The sequence below is a fragment of the Vespa crabro genome, chromosome 19 (genome assembly GCF_910589235.1).
Source record: "Vespa crabro chromosome 19, iyVesCrab1.2, whole genome shotgun sequence".
In the NCBI taxonomy this organism is placed as follows: Eukaryota; Metazoa; Arthropoda; class Insecta; order Hymenoptera; family Vespidae; genus Vespa; species Vespa crabro.
In genome coordinates, this window is record NC_060973.1 from 4,917,561 (window position 1) to 4,934,059 (window position 16,499).

The 16,499-nt window shown below is 34.1% G+C and overlaps 4 protein-coding genes across 14 annotated transcripts; 1 reads left to right on the top strand and 3 right to left on the bottom strand.

Annotated features, from left to right (window-relative positions):
* Positions 1 to 25: 25 nt before the first annotated feature.
* On the bottom strand, positions 26 to 3,682 carry LOC124430862 (terminal uridylyltransferase Tailor-like). Of its 4 annotated transcripts, XM_046978015.1 has the most exons (6): positions 3,457 to 3,681; positions 2,997 to 3,331; positions 1,201 to 1,478; positions 841 to 1,060; positions 514 to 716; positions 26 to 406 (listed from the first exon to the last, which is right to left on the bottom strand). In XM_046978015.1, the coding sequence occupies exons 2-6, from the start codon at positions 3,296 to 3,298 to the stop codon at positions 33 to 35; spliced, it is 1,377 nt and encodes a 458-aa protein (XP_046833971.1). In that variant the 5' UTR covers positions 3,299 to 3,331; positions 3,457 to 3,681; the 3' UTR covers positions 26 to 32. The 4 variants fall into 4 exon arrangements, with proteins under 4 accessions (XP_046833971.1, XP_046833968.1, XP_046833969.1 ...); XM_046978012.1 differs by having other exon boundaries at positions 1,201 to 3,331; positions 3,457 to 3,682; XM_046978013.1 differs by lacking the exon at positions 3,457 to 3,681 and having other exon boundaries at positions 1,201 to 2,937; positions 3,024 to 3,164.
* A 294-nt stretch (positions 3,683 to 3,976) lies between these two features.
* Positions 3,977 to 5,411, bottom strand: LOC124430867 (programmed cell death protein 2). 4 transcript variants are annotated; one of them, XM_046978036.1, is made up of 5 exons: positions 5,071 to 5,411; positions 4,925 to 4,986; positions 4,432 to 4,846; positions 4,255 to 4,357; positions 3,977 to 4,177 (listed from the first exon to the last, which is right to left on the bottom strand). In XM_046978036.1, the coding sequence occupies exons 1-5, from the start codon at positions 5,289 to 5,291 to the stop codon at positions 3,983 to 3,985; spliced, it is 996 nt and encodes a 331-aa protein (XP_046833992.1). In that variant the 5' UTR covers positions 5,292 to 5,411; the 3' UTR covers positions 3,977 to 3,982. The 4 variants fall into 4 exon arrangements, with proteins under 4 accessions (XP_046833992.1, XP_046833991.1, XP_046833990.1 ...); XM_046978035.1 differs by having other exon boundaries at positions 4,432 to 4,633; positions 4,709 to 4,846; positions 4,925 to 5,411; XM_046978034.1 differs by having other exon boundaries at positions 4,925 to 5,411.
* Positions 5,412 to 5,643: 232 nt separating this feature from the next.
* Positions 5,644 to 12,236, top strand: LOC124430864 (sine oculis-binding protein homolog). Of its 4 annotated transcripts, none has more exons than XM_046978019.1 (5): positions 5,644 to 6,727; positions 6,842 to 7,176; positions 9,929 to 10,289; positions 10,491 to 10,723; positions 10,794 to 12,236. In XM_046978019.1, the coding sequence occupies exons 2-5, from the start codon at positions 6,865 to 6,867 to the stop codon at positions 12,159 to 12,161; spliced, it is 2,274 nt and encodes a 757-aa protein (XP_046833975.1). In that variant the 5' UTR covers positions 5,644 to 6,727; positions 6,842 to 6,864; the 3' UTR covers positions 12,162 to 12,236. The 4 variants fall into 4 exon arrangements, with proteins under 4 accessions (XP_046833975.1, XP_046833976.1, XP_046833977.1 ...); XM_046978020.1 differs by having other exon boundaries at positions 5,644 to 6,023; positions 6,109 to 7,176; XM_046978021.1 differs by lacking the exon at positions 6,842 to 7,176 and having other exon boundaries at positions 5,644 to 6,023.
* A 96-nt stretch (positions 12,237 to 12,332) lies between these two features.
* LOC124430863 (anillin-like) lies at positions 12,333 to 16,451 on the bottom strand. Of its 2 annotated transcripts, none has more exons than XM_046978016.1 (7): positions 16,126 to 16,451; positions 15,703 to 15,754; positions 15,502 to 15,613; positions 14,213 to 15,381; positions 13,086 to 13,847; positions 12,629 to 12,996; positions 12,333 to 12,527 (listed from the first exon to the last, which is right to left on the bottom strand). In XM_046978016.1, exons 2-7 carry the CDS (start codon positions 15,748 to 15,750, stop codon positions 12,401 to 12,403), a joined length of 2,586 nt encoding a protein of 861 aa, XP_046833972.1. In that variant the 5' UTR covers positions 15,751 to 15,754; positions 16,126 to 16,451; the 3' UTR covers positions 12,333 to 12,400. The 2 variants fall into 2 exon arrangements, with proteins under 2 accessions (XP_046833972.1, XP_046833974.1); XM_046978018.1 differs by having other exon boundaries at positions 15,703 to 15,964.
* Positions 16,452 to 16,499: the final 48 nt, after the last annotated feature.

The window sequence follows — 16,499 nt, forward strand, 5'->3', positions numbered from 1 at the left end:
AGTCATTATTGTGTAATGCGTAATGTAAGTGATTAAAATAAATCTATTAATATTTCTGCACTTTTGCTACAGAATATTCTGAAATTATTTAAGGTACTTTTTTCTACCATTACAGTAAGATTATCAGATAAATTAAATGGATCTTGTACGCACATAGGCGATAGACAAAACAATTTTGGATTTTTTGCATTTCTAACATATTGAACATAAGGAGCCATATCATTAGGTAGTAAAGATAGATCTGTAAATATTTTCCTTTCTATTGGCTTTCCTAATAATGGACAAATTATGTGGCGCCTGTAATCAAATTCTGCATAGAATATAAAAAATCCTGAAAGGAGTTTTACGAAAGGAAATTTGGAAGTTTTTCTAGCACTAAATTCATACGATACTCCTGTTTGCCAGCCTATAAGAAATAAATAAATAAAAATATAACATTGAAAAATAAGTAACAATAAATAAATGAAAAAATTAACTACTAAGAATTACTTATTATCACACAGAAAAGCTTACCATCTATTAATTTTGACTTATTATTTTCTTGAATGAGTTCGGTAATACTTGGCAATATAAACATTATTTGTAAATAGAAAATAATACACCAGGTTAATGCATAATTACTTATACAAGGAAATCCTGATATACCACAAAATGACAACCATTTTTTTAAAATCAAGATTAATTTACGGCATGGTAAGTAAGTCTCATTGAAATGTCTATAATGAAAATATGGACATATTAAATTTATATTAGTATATAAAAGACAGAACCTTTTATATATCATAATATAAAGGGCGATAAACTCTATAAGGTTTTTACCCTACAATTTCTTCTTCTTACTTGATTAAATTTGTACTTTCCACGTCAAGACCATTTTTAAAAGAGATTGTGCAATGTAATTGCATTGGTATATACCATACTTTCATGATGGTTCTTCCATCATCCAATATAATCTCATTTACATGCCAAACTGATGGTTTTGATAAGAGGATACTATTAATTGTTTTAACTGTGGCTTCAAGCTGTTTACTGCATACATCTTTTCCATTATATGTATTCACTATATAAATTAAATTTTTTATTGATTATTTTTTTTCTTTTTTTTTCCTTTAATTAAATTATTTTTTAAAAATAAAAAAAATTATTCATTGATCACTAAGTTTTATTAAATAATGAAATAATAATTTAAAATAAACTCACAGCAGTCAAGAAATATATTGATATCACTATCTGGAAGACCTGAACCACAAATTCGAGATCCATATGCATAAGCTTCCACTTTATTAAAAGCTGATATTGTATCGGTTTTCAAGCATGTCAATATTTTGTTTTCTTTTGCTTTTTCTGTGATAAGAGAAAACTTTAATAATTCTTCGGTATTTTCCTCAAATGACATCAAAAATCTTTCTACTTCGGATGGAAATTTATTTGCAACATAGGTTCCACAAGAAATCATATATTGATGTTTTGGTGTTTTACTGTGGTTAGAATAAGATAAATTATAAGTGTACCATAAAAGTGAACACGGAACACACGAATGGTAATTGGCATTGCCTGAATTAAAATGTATTTCTTTTTCATTCATATGTTTGGCAAAACATATCTCTGAAGAAAATTCTATTGAACAAATATCACAATAATATTTGGTAGTATAATACCAATTACATTTTATAAATGTCAAAATGTCATTATAAAATTTTAAACATGCTTTCTTCCATTCACGATAATATGATGCATGATCTTCCAACTCAATATGCTCATATAATAATTCATTAATATTCCTTATTTTAGTATTACATAGTATACAAGTTAAAAATTCGTCAATACCATTTTTAATGTCTCCACTAACAACATCAAATGTAATAAACTCTTTGCGAACTTTTTTATTATCTATGTTAATTAAATGTATAAGATGTTCTTTAGAAAAAATGTGATCATAATACACTTGAAAATTGTTAAATATATCTTTTTGACAAACTAAACAATAGATGTTATTTTCTTTGAATATAGATAAATACACGCTTGATTTAATTTCTTTTGCCGTAGAAAAAATACATTCTGTGTCGAAGCTAGATTTATTATCTTGTAAAGTGCAATTTTTTAATTTATTCACGATTTTTGTTTCATTAGATGCTATACTCCATGAAAATTCAGAATTTTGATTCTTCTTTTTCTTCGAATATTCCTTAAAGTGTGTAGTTAAATGGGATTTTACTTGTGTATCATTTGCCATATAAACTTTACATAACGTGCAATACAATTTATCAAAAAATATTTCTACGTTGAGTGCTTCAATCATCCATTTTAAATGATCAGGAATATTTAATAATAGATTACACTGAATATCATTTGAAAGATTTCTATTTGAATAATTACTTATACTTGTAAAATGTACAATTGCTTTAGATGATGCAATTTCGATTTTATTTACTGGTGTTTTATCTTGTTTTTCAAATATATCTCTTAAACGTACATGTCGTCTTAAGTGGCTATTTATAGAGCCTACATTATTCATAGTAACATTACATATATTGCAATATAAACTATCCGTGAAAACATAAATGTTATCAACTTGTATTATCCAATGTAAATCTTTGGGTATTTCGAAGATACAATTTTTAATTGGAACTGTTTTCTTAAGTGGAATTATATTCTTAATATTAAATGTTAATTTTTGTCGATTGTGATAATCGCCCTTGATATGTTCATTAAGATTTTTAATATCACCTGATATTTTTGTTTCACATATGAAACAATAAAAGAGCTTAGTTTCTAAGTATACTAAGGAATTAGATACAAAGCTTTCATATTTGTTTAATATTTTTGGATTCTTTAAAAATTCATCATTTACATTGTTAACGGAAGACATGAAAGTGGTATGCCATTCATTGTTCATATGAACGAAAGCATCGTTCCAAGTGAATGGTTCATGTATAACTGTACACAAAGAACAATAAAGTTGATTTTTATGAATTATTAAAAAATTGTCAAAATACCATTTGTATTTATCCTTAGGTTCGTACCAAGGGGTTAATTTGTGCATTTCTACGTGACGTCTTACCAATTTCCAACTACCTGTACCTTGACAAATCTTACATTTTATTGTAACACTTTTTGCCACTTGAAAGTATTTTATAAATATTCTGAATGCTTTAATGTGACTTCTCGTGTTAACATGTTTTAACATTAAATTCTTTTCAGAGATAATTTCATTGCAAATGCAACAGAAGTATTCATTAGATTTATCTTTTTGGATAATTCCTTCAAGATCTAAATGTATGTTTGCAGATTGTGCCATTTTACGGACATACGTAGTCTTTGTATAGTCAAGCTGTGAAAATAAAAGAGAATTAAAATATGCCATCTTAGTTGAAAATATCATCTGCATCTTTTTATTATTTAATTGAGAAAAAGCTAAGATTATTTAATTTAAATGTAAAATTATTTTTCAATTACCTGTTGATTAAGATCAATAATTTTATGTTGTAATATAACAAATAATAATCACTTTCGCCTTTTCAAACGTTTCTTAAGACACGCACTTTTTCTCTCTTGTTAATCACATTATTACAATTTACGGGTAATTCTTGATATTACTAGGAATATCATGAAAGATTACCAACCTTATACGTAAATAAACATTTAGTTACATCACGTGACAGATGGTTAAAATGGCAGCAAGAACCTTTTGAAAGTCATTGGTGATCATTATTATAATGCTCAAACGTGGCAGTCGATAAAAATAAATATTAATATATTATTGTTTTTATGTTAAGATCCTAAAGATTTTTCTTATTGTACGTTTTTTGTGTTTAAATGATTTATGTTAAAAATTGATAACCGTTCGAAATAGAAATATTTATATACTGTCATTACTTACATTGTTTTAATTTGAAAAAATAATTTATGCATTTCATTCTTGAATGAATCCTAACTTAATGTGCATTTTGTAAGGATAAAGTATCTAAACGACATATGCAACTCATGTAGAATCATCTTTATTTACAGACGAATTGTCAACCTTATCCGGTAGGATATCTTGCTTCCATATATATTCTATTGCATATTCTTCTTTTGGCATACAAGATTTTTTACAAGTAAATATAACAAGTATACCCCAATCTAAAGAATTAATAACGTCTTTGTAATTGAGGAAATTCAACAATTGAGGCATGATCTACAAAGGAATAAAAAAAATTATATATTATAAAATATTATACGATATAATACTGACATCTTTGAAAGTTAACCTACTTGAAACTCAAATTGTCTTTCTCCGCCGCATAAAGAACATTTTGGAATATCTTTAATTTTTGTACTACCTGAAATATACAAAATTTGGCCATTTCGTTCATACCTGAAAATTACGGAAACATTATGTTTCTTTATTTATAAAAATTATTGATACGTTTCGATTATAACAAATCATACCTTAAAACTTGTTCCGGATTTTGCTCGATTCTTGTACGGAATAGAGCAAATATTTCGTCTTCGTCGGGATTTGCCATTCTTGATAAATCTTCTGTATCTTTTTCACCTTGAATGCATCCTGTTTCTTTAAGTTGTTCCATAGATTTGTATTTTGCCATTTCTTTTTCTTCTATCTCGCTACAATCCTCATCATCCTCAGTCTCTATAATTTCTTCTGTCTCTATTACTAGCTCATATTCAGGAAATAGATAACTATTATTTGCATTCACATTATTACCACAATTATGTTTATGATACTGTTTCCAATCATAGATTTGGTGATTGCGACAACAATAATTTGCAATTTTACACTTTGAACAATGATTTGGTGCTGCGATTCCACAAACACAACAAGTTTTGCACCAAGCATCGATAGCTATAAATAATTATGTAGAAATATAATAATAAGTACGAAATAAATAATATAATATTATATTACTTTATATATACATACTAATATCCGTTTTCCAATCTTCTTCTTCTACAGGTGGTTCCGAAGGATAAAAGGGATTGAATCTATTTAGTTGGGAGCGCAGTACCTTTAAATTCCCATTTTCGTTTATTTTACAACAACTTGGGTCTTTACATATAAATACATACAATGTTCTATGAAATGCATCATTATCCTCTTCGTATGGAGCATAAATTTGACATAGGAAAATGCAAGGATTTCTACAATATTCGCATTCAAGATCCTCCTTTCTGGGTATATTCTTTAAATTTAACCAAGCTGGTCTACCACCTACTTTACTTGGAAAAAATCTACTTTCCAATCGCCAGGGTTGACATTTTTCAATGAAACCTAAATCCACTAATGACATTTTGTGCGCGTGCTTTTACAAAAAATTATTTACAATAATTTCCTTTATCGTAATACGATTCGATACGACTCAATTGGAATAAGTACACCTTAGGTTAGGTTGTTGCGCAAAATAATGTGCCATCTCGCGTGAGAATTAAAAAGTTATATTAATTCAATCGGCCGGTTAAATAGATTTCGTTCGGCTCGATTTTCTTCGTTTTCAACATAGGGCATTCCTTTATTATTGGAATTATAAGAAAATACGTATTATATGAAATTGATATAATGATGATATGAAATTTTGAACAAATATATATAGCGTACTTATTGTTTCGAATAGTCACATACTTTCATACTTTCATGTAGAAATATAATAGGGTCAATACAGTTTGTATCATTAATAGTAATCCGTGATAGCGATGAAATTTGAGTTTCACGCGAGCCGAATCATTCCGAAAGTGCACGAATTCCGACGAATGCCGGCTGATCATCACTTGGTTATTTTTACCGCGTACGCGTAGCGAGCGTACACATGCGAGAAGATGTTCCCTTGGATCGGTTTCTTGGATCATCTCTCCTTCGCGATAAGTGATAGATAAAAAAAGAAAGTGTGCAAGAGTGAATCGATAAATCTCGTGGTATTTATAAATCTTTATTATCCATTCATCCGAGGACAAAGTATATTTTCTTCGAAGAATTTAAATCAAGGAGGTGAATCGAAGAAGTATCCTCGAAAATTTAAATTACGCGGGTAATTGGCGATCTTAAAAGGGAAAATCTAGATCAACGCGATATGCATTGTACGATAGTTTTCACGCGAAACGTTCTATTTCAAGCACACGTGGACGCACTCGGATCTCATTGAAATGAACGAAATGACGACGTCATTTGTTTCTCTCTCTTCGTGCTAACGTCGACTCTCTCGTTAAGGAATATCGGGAAGGTATTTGGAGAAGGATAACGCATAATGTATGGGACGATTATTGCGATCGAAAACGTCGAAACGGCGAAACAACGAGGACACAAGGGGAGAGAGAGAGAGACCGATCATATGGTCTAATTTTAATGCGAGTTGTTTTACCTTAGTGACCTAAAAATATCGGTGAAATTCGATTAGCCTAGAGCCTGCCGCCTTCCGTTGCCTGCGGCATGCGAGGAGCATCTAGCTAAGTATTTTTAGGAAAAACTCTTCCAACATTTTCACGAACGAACTCGTTTTACATTGGATATACGTATATTAGTTGGCTCATCCTTTTGCTTTTATAGCCAACATAGTATTGATGACTATCAAAGAGAATACAATTTTCTCTATTCGATCGTACGAAATGCTTCGATCGATCGATCGCTCTTTTACAAGCTAATTCGAAAACTTTTTTTTCTTTTATACCCAAGAGGAAGATAACGAGTTTTATGAGATAAAACATTAACTTGTCGAAACTTTTCGAAGCAATACAGGTACGCGTTTATATATGTGCATATACATGCACGCACATATATGTATATATATATACATGTATATATATATATATATATAGATATATATACATGTATTTATAAATCATTTCAAAGATTTATGAATGTAGAAGAAAGTAATGGGAAGTAGGATAGAATCGTTATCGAGCATAATAAACGAGAGATCAGCGAAGACGGGAGTGTCGTCGTCGTCATCGTCGTCGTCGTCGTCGTTGTTGTCGTCGTCGTCTTCGTCGTCTTCGTCGTCGTCGTCGTCGTCGTCGTCGTCGTCGTCGTCGTCGTTGTCATCGTTGTCGTCGTCGTCGTCGTCGTCCTCGTCGTCGTCGTCGTCGTCGTCGTCGTTAGAAGATAAGACTGTTTGTGGCGATTTCATGGGAAGAAAACGTGTACCAACAAAGGTGAAGAAAGAAGAGGCTGACGAGGAAATTAGGGTAAAGTTTTATCGTCAATTTCATTTTTTCGATTGGTTCTTTTCACCACGTTTGGTCGAACGTAAGCTTTTTTTCGTTTTCCCCCCGTTATATTAAAAGTCAGTGTCAGACTTTACGGTGTACACGCATATATATGTATGTACTACTTACCCGCATGTACTTTATTATGTATATCGTTATTGTCAAACTAACGTTTGAAAAAGAAGGCAGAATAGAATCGTATCGAGATTCGAATCGATCGATGCTCGATGATCTTTCATAGTTTTTAATCGATCTTCGTAATGTAGAATGATCTAACTCGATTTAACTTTTATTGTCACGATACGATTGTTGACGAAATGTTTAGATGTTGGAGACGTAACGAGATATCCAGAATATATGGTAAATAAAACGATACGAAATTGCAATTTTGAAAAAGATTATGACAGCGAGGAAGCGCAAGGATGATGGTGGTAATATGTCGCTTTCATGGTTTCAAGCATCACGTTATCGAGTATACAGTGTCTCCTCGCGATACCTGTTCGTACAAAGATGAAACGGGGTATACATGGGAGAGAAGCAACGAGTTTCATGTTACTCTCCTTCGCCTGATTTATTCGAAATCATAATAGGTTGCAATACGACACCCACGGATCGGCTCTCATCATTATACCTTTCGCCTTGCGTATTCACCTGGTTGCAATGAATTTCTGCGTGAGATGGTTCTTGGAAAAGTATCGAAACGATACACCCGATACCGATACATCAAATGATGAGAGAAAGAGATAACTTTTGGGGCCGCGAATTTTCGACGATATCGACAAGATATACTGTTACACTTAAATGCGTTCGTATTTTATTTCAAATATTTGCAGACCATGCGCGAATTACATAGACGTATAATTAATTCGAATTCGTTCAAAATTCAAAAATCCAAACGCTCGTGGAAATCGATCGTCGATAGACATTTATGAAGCTATTCGAATCGATTAGAATTAGAATACGAAGCTGTGGTATCTCAAGAAAAAAGGATTTACAATTGATGCATTCTTTCAAATGGGATGCAATTTTTTTTCTTTTTTTTCTCGTTAAGAATTATTATGTTCAATCGATTGGGTCTGACATTGAAACACAACTTATGACGATTCTACATGCACGACACACAGATGTAGAGACGATTGTATCGATTCAGTTTTGGCACGACCGAATCGAAGAGCCGCATTAAAACAAGGAAGGAAAAGGATAAAAAGGGAAGAGAAAGGGGAAGTAAGAAGAAAAAAAGAAAAACGAGGAAAGAAAAGAAAAAAAGAAAAAACCGAGAGGAATCGCTAGGTCGGATCGCGTGTCGAGGTGAAATAAGTAGACTGGCTTTTACTTCGAAGCTTGGGACGGGAGGACTAATGCCGGCCAGATAGAAGAAGAAATAGTAGTTAATCGATGTTTGTTAATCCGTGGCAAACGACCGGCCACACACAAAGTCCATGTCGATATGCCGATTGTGTTCGCGTGCACTGGGAAAGCGCACCTGCGTGCCAGACAGCGCGAGTACCATTACTCCTACAACCTGATAATCGTCTGGTCTATCCTTCTTTCGACGATTCACGGTCTCTCCCGATCGATTCGTCTCTCCCTATATTAAATAATATTCTGGGATCTATCGGATCTAATAATAATCTAAATATAGATAATATCATACAGATATACCATTTAATATCAATCCATTTAATAATATCTACAATCTGAATAAATTTCGAAGGTATCCTTTGTCGATCGATTAGCGCCGATTTAATAATACCATCTCTCATTATTGTTATTTTTCCCTTATAACGGTCCTATATATGATGTAAAACATATTGTATTGGATTCGCGAAGAGTTTCTATTAGATGGTGTCGTATGACTCGTGATTCACGTGACTCGTTTCAAATCACCGTTTCTCTTTCGCGTATTAAAGGAAATCTTTGAGAGAATCGTTCGTTCGTTCGTTCGTTCGTCGAACCTCGGCTGCGAAGGTTCAAGATTTATCGTAGCATATTACCTTCGCTCGGCCGTACGATATACCAGCATAAGAAGTGTACGATGCACAGTGTAACTGAAACGAGTCGACTAATGGATTGATCCGCACGCCACGTGATATCCTCGATTTCGTATACCATATATGAACACAGATATACGTGCGTACATACAACGGAGTACATATGCGCGTACTGGTTATATTTATACCCCTCACCGGTACATGTAGATGGACATATACATGCAGACCTCGGAGTATCACGTTCTGTTTCTCCGCGAAGTAATGCGCAAGCGCACCGGTTTTCGGCAAGATAAATAAATAAATTCACCCTATGTTTTTTTATCCGTCCCTTTTTTCCTTTTTTCTTTTTCCTCTGTTTTTTTCTTTTTTCTTTTTTTTCCGTTTCGAACCTAAGTTGGATCCTTAACGAGTATCCAGCGCGTTGGCGTATCTACAATGCTTATATATATATATATATATATACATATATATATGTATATATGTATATACATATATATATACATATGTATATCTATACGTGTTTTACCATTGTTTTTCCTTAACGAGGCAGATTTTAAATGAAACCAATTTGTTCGCAAAGATACTCGTCGATGCGAGGAAGAATTTTAACGCCCCTCGGATTCGCACAAATTCTCGGACACTTTTGTGATTTATTTTATTTTTCTCCCAAACAGTTTTCCGAAATAGCGAACTGATCAAAGTGATTTTTATATTTTTTTCATTTTCTCTTCTTTTTTCAGGAATATGCAGCAACGGCAATGAGTGAATTGTTGGGATGGTACGGCTATGAGAAAGTTGACAGTGGTTACACCAGAGGCTTAAATCTTGATCACTTTGCACCCGTTGCAACTTCGAAACATACCTTGCCTGAAATGGATCGACAGTTCATATTTAATGGAGCTTCGTCGAGATCGCCGATGGCTACTAATCATCAATCGGCCTTTTCTCATTCTCTACGAACGAAATTAATACCTTCCTATTATTCTAACGAAATTTCGAAGAATCCCGATAAAGTTTCGGCAACTTCTTCCTTAGAAATCAAAACTTTACCGTCTACCTCACGATTACCTTATCACAACGACTCAACTTCGAGTAGTCCAGGTGAATCATCGAAAAAACTTAAATTTTCCAGATCGATCAAAACCTTTCGATTTTTTTCTTTTTCAAAAGAATCGAGGAGTTGAAATCGATCGAACTATATCACGATAGGATTATGTCAAATCGCAAATTGTGCGGATCCACGATCAATTCACGTAAAACGATCCTGGCATGTAATATTCTCGGCGTCGTGATATGTTACAGATGAAATGACGGACGTCGGACACAGAGTAATATCCTGTTCTTGGTGCGGACGAATCGGTGAGACGTGGGAACCAGGAAGAACGAATCCACTCTCTTGCGGAATGGTCAATGCATTGGGACAATTTTGTAGCGAAGCATGCTTTGCTGCTGGTCGAAGGGCCGCTTTCAAGAGAGCTCGTACATGTGATTGGTGCAGACACGTACGAAATCCGATCAGTTACGTTGATTTTCAGGTAAAACTTAACGACTACACGGTGATTAACATTTTTGTTTATTCCATTCGATCGATTTTTCTCTTTTTAGGATGGCGAAAGTCAGCTTCAATTTTGTAGCGACAAGTGCTTGAATCAATACAAAATGAATATATTTTGTCGAGAGACCGAGACTCATCTTGCCCTCCACGGACTTACCACGATCCCTTCCCAGAGTGATTCTGGAAAGGGTGGTGGTGGACTAATAACACCCGAGCTTTGGCTTCGAAACTGTCAATCACCTCGTAGTTCGACGGAGGAAATTCTTATCGTCGACGACGAGTCGATTAGTAGACTCTCGCCTTTGTCTCAGAACGTCGAAATCGATCGCAAGGAATCGATCGATGTTGCGAAATCTGAAAATATGTCTCTCAAGATAATTAGAAGAAATTCCTTTTGCACGCGAACGGACGTTAATACAACATCGAGAGCATTCGTAAGGAAGACGGAGAACGCAGATGAGAAGATGAGCGAGGACGGCGAAAGTATTCGCGAGACCGTTAAAGAAACATTGAAAGATCAAGAATATCAAAAGTATTATCATTGCGCAAACGATCGTATACATTGTAGACTTCCTTATTCAGATTCGAATTTGTTAAATCTTAGCCAATCGGGATCGTCTTTCATAGATCATAACAAACAACATATAATAGGAAACCCGATGGACGGTGGTGAATTGCACGATAGGCATCAGATCTATAAATCTGCTATGGAACAAAAAACTGATATACACGTGAAGAACGTGAAAGGATTGCGAGGTAGAGAATCCAGAAGTCGGGAAAATGTTCGGTACTCTCAACAGAGGAAATTCCGAAAATCCTCCCCTTGGATTCCGGAGACATCTTCGTCGCCTATACAATCAGAGGCAGCGCCTTCGCCTGGCTCCTGTACCGACGAATCCAGACAACGCAAATATCCCTCGGATCTCAGGATGTATACCGACACGCCATCGGTTCATCCTGTTCAATCCCAATTTTCGGCCCAGGCTCCGTCCACGTCGTTGTTACCTCCCGTAACGATACTCGTACCTTATCCTATACCAATACCAATTCCAGTTCCTATACCTATACCACTTCCCACATCGATCTTTGCCAAATTTCTAACTGAGAAGAAAGAAACGGACTCCGATCGAAAGAGTTCTACCTCGGACAATTTAACGGATAGCGTTATCTCTATGACGGATCATACGAGATCCGTAAAAACCAATTCCCCGTCTGAGACTCCTCCGGGACCGGACAAGTGTCACTTTACGGTGATTTCTTCCAATAGCGACAGTGAACATTCTACCGTGATATCGAGTAAGAACATAGTTTCGAAAAGTTCTACGAGGTCGTTGAGAAAGAAGAAACGCGTTAATGAGAATACGGAAAGTACCGATCGTCAATCAACCAAGCGAAGAAGTAAATTTCTAACGACTTAGGAACTTTGTGCAGCGTTTAGACATTTTTATATTATTTCGATTAAATTGTCATTAAAGTAACTATTTTTAAGATGACTTGAGCGGCGATATTGTAATTGGCAAACGTTTATCCTTTTGTCATTGTATTACTTCTTTCTTTTTCTTTTTCTTTTCCTTTAGGGATTTTTCACCTTTAATCTTATTAATCGAGGTTTAATAGCCAGGAAAGACGCGTTAATTTGAATCATACGGGTAGATTATTACAATTCAGTGGTAGGAATTAAATCGTTTCTTCTTGAGTTCCAGTTGCGTAATAAGGATAACACGTAATTTAATTTTGACCTCCATTCCATAAGATCGGTTATCGTATCGCACGATAGCAAGTTTCTGTAAGGTAAAAAGAAATGAAAATTATTAATTTCTTTTCCGAATAATATTACATTCGACGAAAGTAATAATGTTAATAGTGTTAAAAGTGTTTAGCTTACTTTATGATAGTATAAGAAGTATTACACTCTAGGAACATACTGCTTTTATCATGGGGTATTCTTTCTCTGATAGTTTTAAACATAAGCGTTCGAGGTTTGGCACAAAGCGACCTATCAACGACCTGTACCTCATTCGAGGTGCAATGAGTCAAGTCGATGATCAATAATGGAGGCCTCAAATCGTGTTCTTGCGGATAGTTCCAGAATTTTAAGAGGCTACCATCGAGAACGCACCAACGTCGATTCCATGCGGCAAATCCTCCAGCTTCGTTGCCATGTGTCAAGAAGCCTGCGTGAACGACCGATATCCGAATCTTACAAGAAAACTCGAGATCTATTAAACCTTGCAAGATCGAATTCGAAGGTACCTGTGAAACAATACTTAATTAAAATTTAGACTTTAATTAACGATTAAGAGTTGATCTTTTCAAACAAGATTGTTCGACGAAGAATTCACCGATAATAGGGACCAAGGAGAAACTTTGTGTATATCCTGAAGCGTCAACTCGGCATATCCCGAGGGTTCAAAGGACGTATCTCTGATGCTGGAACATTGTATTTCATTTTGCTTCACTCGTGATCTCTCAGTTCTCCTCCATAAGTTAGTAGGCGAAGGACAGGATATATTATTATTACAAGAATGTCCCTCCTTTTTATTGTAACAAGTATTTCTCAATTGCAAGCTATAGATGGTGATTAAGATTTTAAAATTTGGACCAAGATTTGGTATGGTTATCGTGTCGGGAAAAGAAATTTTCGTTGGGCTGTCGATGGAATAATTCATAGCGATCGTTGCCCAGACCATCGATTCGTGTGTCACAGTTACGATAAACCATTCGGACATGTCTGGAGTTTGACTTATCAAGATTAAAGCGTCTTCTTTAAGATGCAAACCGATGCTTGAGATATTAACTTCGCCTTGTTCGTATATCTTAACGACGTTATCGTTCATTGGCCCATTAATCCGTTTAATTTCACTCAATACAGCCTGTTTCTTAAGAGTCGATAGAAGCAATAATCGTTCGGACTCGACGTGTTGAGTACTATGTTGAAACGTTTTCATAACGTTACATAAGTTCAACGCCTTGCTCGCTTGGTGTATCAACGTTTGTTGTATCTCGAGTTTCTGTAAGAGCTCTTGTATTTTGTCATTTTGGTTTAAAGTTATTGTGAATTCGTCGGATCCCTTTTCCTCGGTATTGACAAATGTTCGGGATATCTAAAAGAACAAACCATTTTTCTTATCTTCGAACGACATGAATGCATTAAGTTAGTTATGCAGTGGAGTTACCTTTCGGTTAATATCAAAGATCAATTAGTTTTGTGAAGAAATAAAAAGAAAATGAAGGAGAAAGAAAGAAGAACAAAAATAAGCGCACACGCGTTCTATTAGAATATAGCGAAAAGTACAGATCCCTGTAAATAAGAGTCTTTGCTGCGAGACGTCAACGTCTCTCTAATTTAAACTACTAGCGCCATTGATAATCGAACTAATTTTCCTATTGTACTCCCGATAATAGGCAATATTTTTACGCGCTCGTATACAAGACGTGAAATTAAATTGCAATTAAAAGTTTACGATACCCTTTTGATTCTTTGCGAAAAAGATCTGAACAATTTTGATTTCCTATTTATATTGCCTTGCGGAAGTGGTTCGCTTGCCAATAGTCTAGGATTATGAATTTGTCCCGTAGGAGGTGTTACAGGTTCCTCAATTCTATTTTCACATAGATTTCCTTCGTATGAATTCGTCGTGGTATTAGGAATATAAGAAGTGCTAGAGCGTTCATTGCCAAGCGCATTGTTTAAAAATTTCTGCACCGACGGAACAATATTTTCCGTTAATTCTAAACTTTCATAAGAATATTTATCATTGTTCTTCTCCTCCGTCTCAAATTTTGACGAGACGATAGGCGTTATCGTTGAAATCGTGCTCTGTACCGAAGACGGAGATACATTTTTTTTCGTAAGATCTATAGGAGAGGATTTTCTGGTAGATTCCAAGTTCGGCCTCATTCGCTTGGGTTTCTCTATTTTCTTTTTATTTTTGTTAAGTTCATTATTTCTAGAAACGGGAGTGACATATTGACATTGTGGCAAATCTATCGGGTAATCTCCGTCAAATTTTTCTTCAATACTTTCGCTATTCTTTGATACTGTTTTCTTCAAAGTATCTTCAAAGGCTTTGTATTTACCAGGCACGTAATCCGTCGGTCCTTCCTTTTGAACGTTGGAATTGATCCGAAGATCAAGAGGTACTTTCGACGAGTTCATTAGATTCATTTTACATTCTGACAATTCCATATGTTCCTTGAGATCCTTTATTGCCTCATTCAGACGAGCATAGGGCGTTTCCTTTTTTTTGCTCGTTTCATCTATTTCACTCGGCTCGTTTAAATTTTTTTCGGTTTTCAAACATCTCTTATCCTTTTTATTATCTTTACATGTAATTTCCGATTTCTCTTTGACAAGATCGCTCGGTAAAGCTTCCTTTTTTATTCCCGTTAATCGCGGAATGAAGATGTCATACAATGGTAAATCATCGTCGTATAATGTCGTCTCTATTTTGATGTCCCAATTTTGACATTTTTTTGTTATTATGTCTCTCTTACATTCATCTAGGAAAATTTCGTTTTCAAGAAATTTACTTGGAATCGGCATATCTTTCGCACAATTTTCAGATTTTATCAGAATTTCCTTATTTAAACAGTCCAAAGCAGTAGTAGACAGTCTGGTACATTTATGTCTGAAACCTGGTTTATATATGTGTGTGTGTGTGTGTGTGTGTATGTGCGAGAAAAAAAAAACAAATAACAATAGATTATAAATATACGGGGGCGAGAAAGTAATACGAGACATTTAAAAGTGCATACCTTTAAATCGGTAGATACTTATTGCGTATAAAATGTTCATTTTCCGTCTTGGTTGTATCGCTGGCAATTCGAAGGATTCCTGTTTTTTTACACTAGCACGACATATAAAACGCTAAAAAAAACAAAAAGAGAAAAAAATTGTCTCACTATTAAAATTACTTCAATATAATTTTAATATATCTTCTGTGATTATTGACTTACGCGCATAAACGATTCTTCCGTGTTATCCATTGTATTCGACAAAACCATAATTCTGTAACAACGAACGGATAGTTTCTTTTTAACATATTATATTTTCATCATTTTTTTTTCCTTTTTATTATTATTATTTTTTTTTTATCAAAAAGGATTAATGTCATCCAATAAATTAATCTGATCTCTATCCACATCTTTTGAAGAAGCACAAATATAAACATCTGATTTGCGTTCGTTGTCTTATCGGCACGACATAAACAGTATCGTCCTACATGACATTTAAACATAAATAGATTGTAATATTTCTCGTAACATTACTATTGACCAAACTTTTTGTTAAATAAAATTGACAATGAAACGAATGATCTATATAAATTTGCACTATTTTTATACACTGCTTAAATATAATTATTTTAATACAAAATTTACCTTATTTATTTTCGATCTCTTTTTTCGGTTTGATTTCAAAGGTTTGTAAACACGTGAAACTTACGATAAATTAACGTTTAAATATTAAAATATATATCGCACATGTTTTAATTAATTATGGATTTATCATCGTTCAAGTTATATTTCACCGTGTCTTATCTACAAGAGCATTGAAATGAATACTTTAACAAATAGTTAAATTCGTCTTTCACCGTCACTAGAAATGAAAAATGATGCACAGTTGAGCCTAGGATAAGTCATACTAACAGCAAAAGAACGATACCATCACTTAAGATTTTGACTAGATACCGATCATTTCAATAACTTTTATCCTAACAAATCGATTATAGATAAATATAAAGATTTATGAAGAA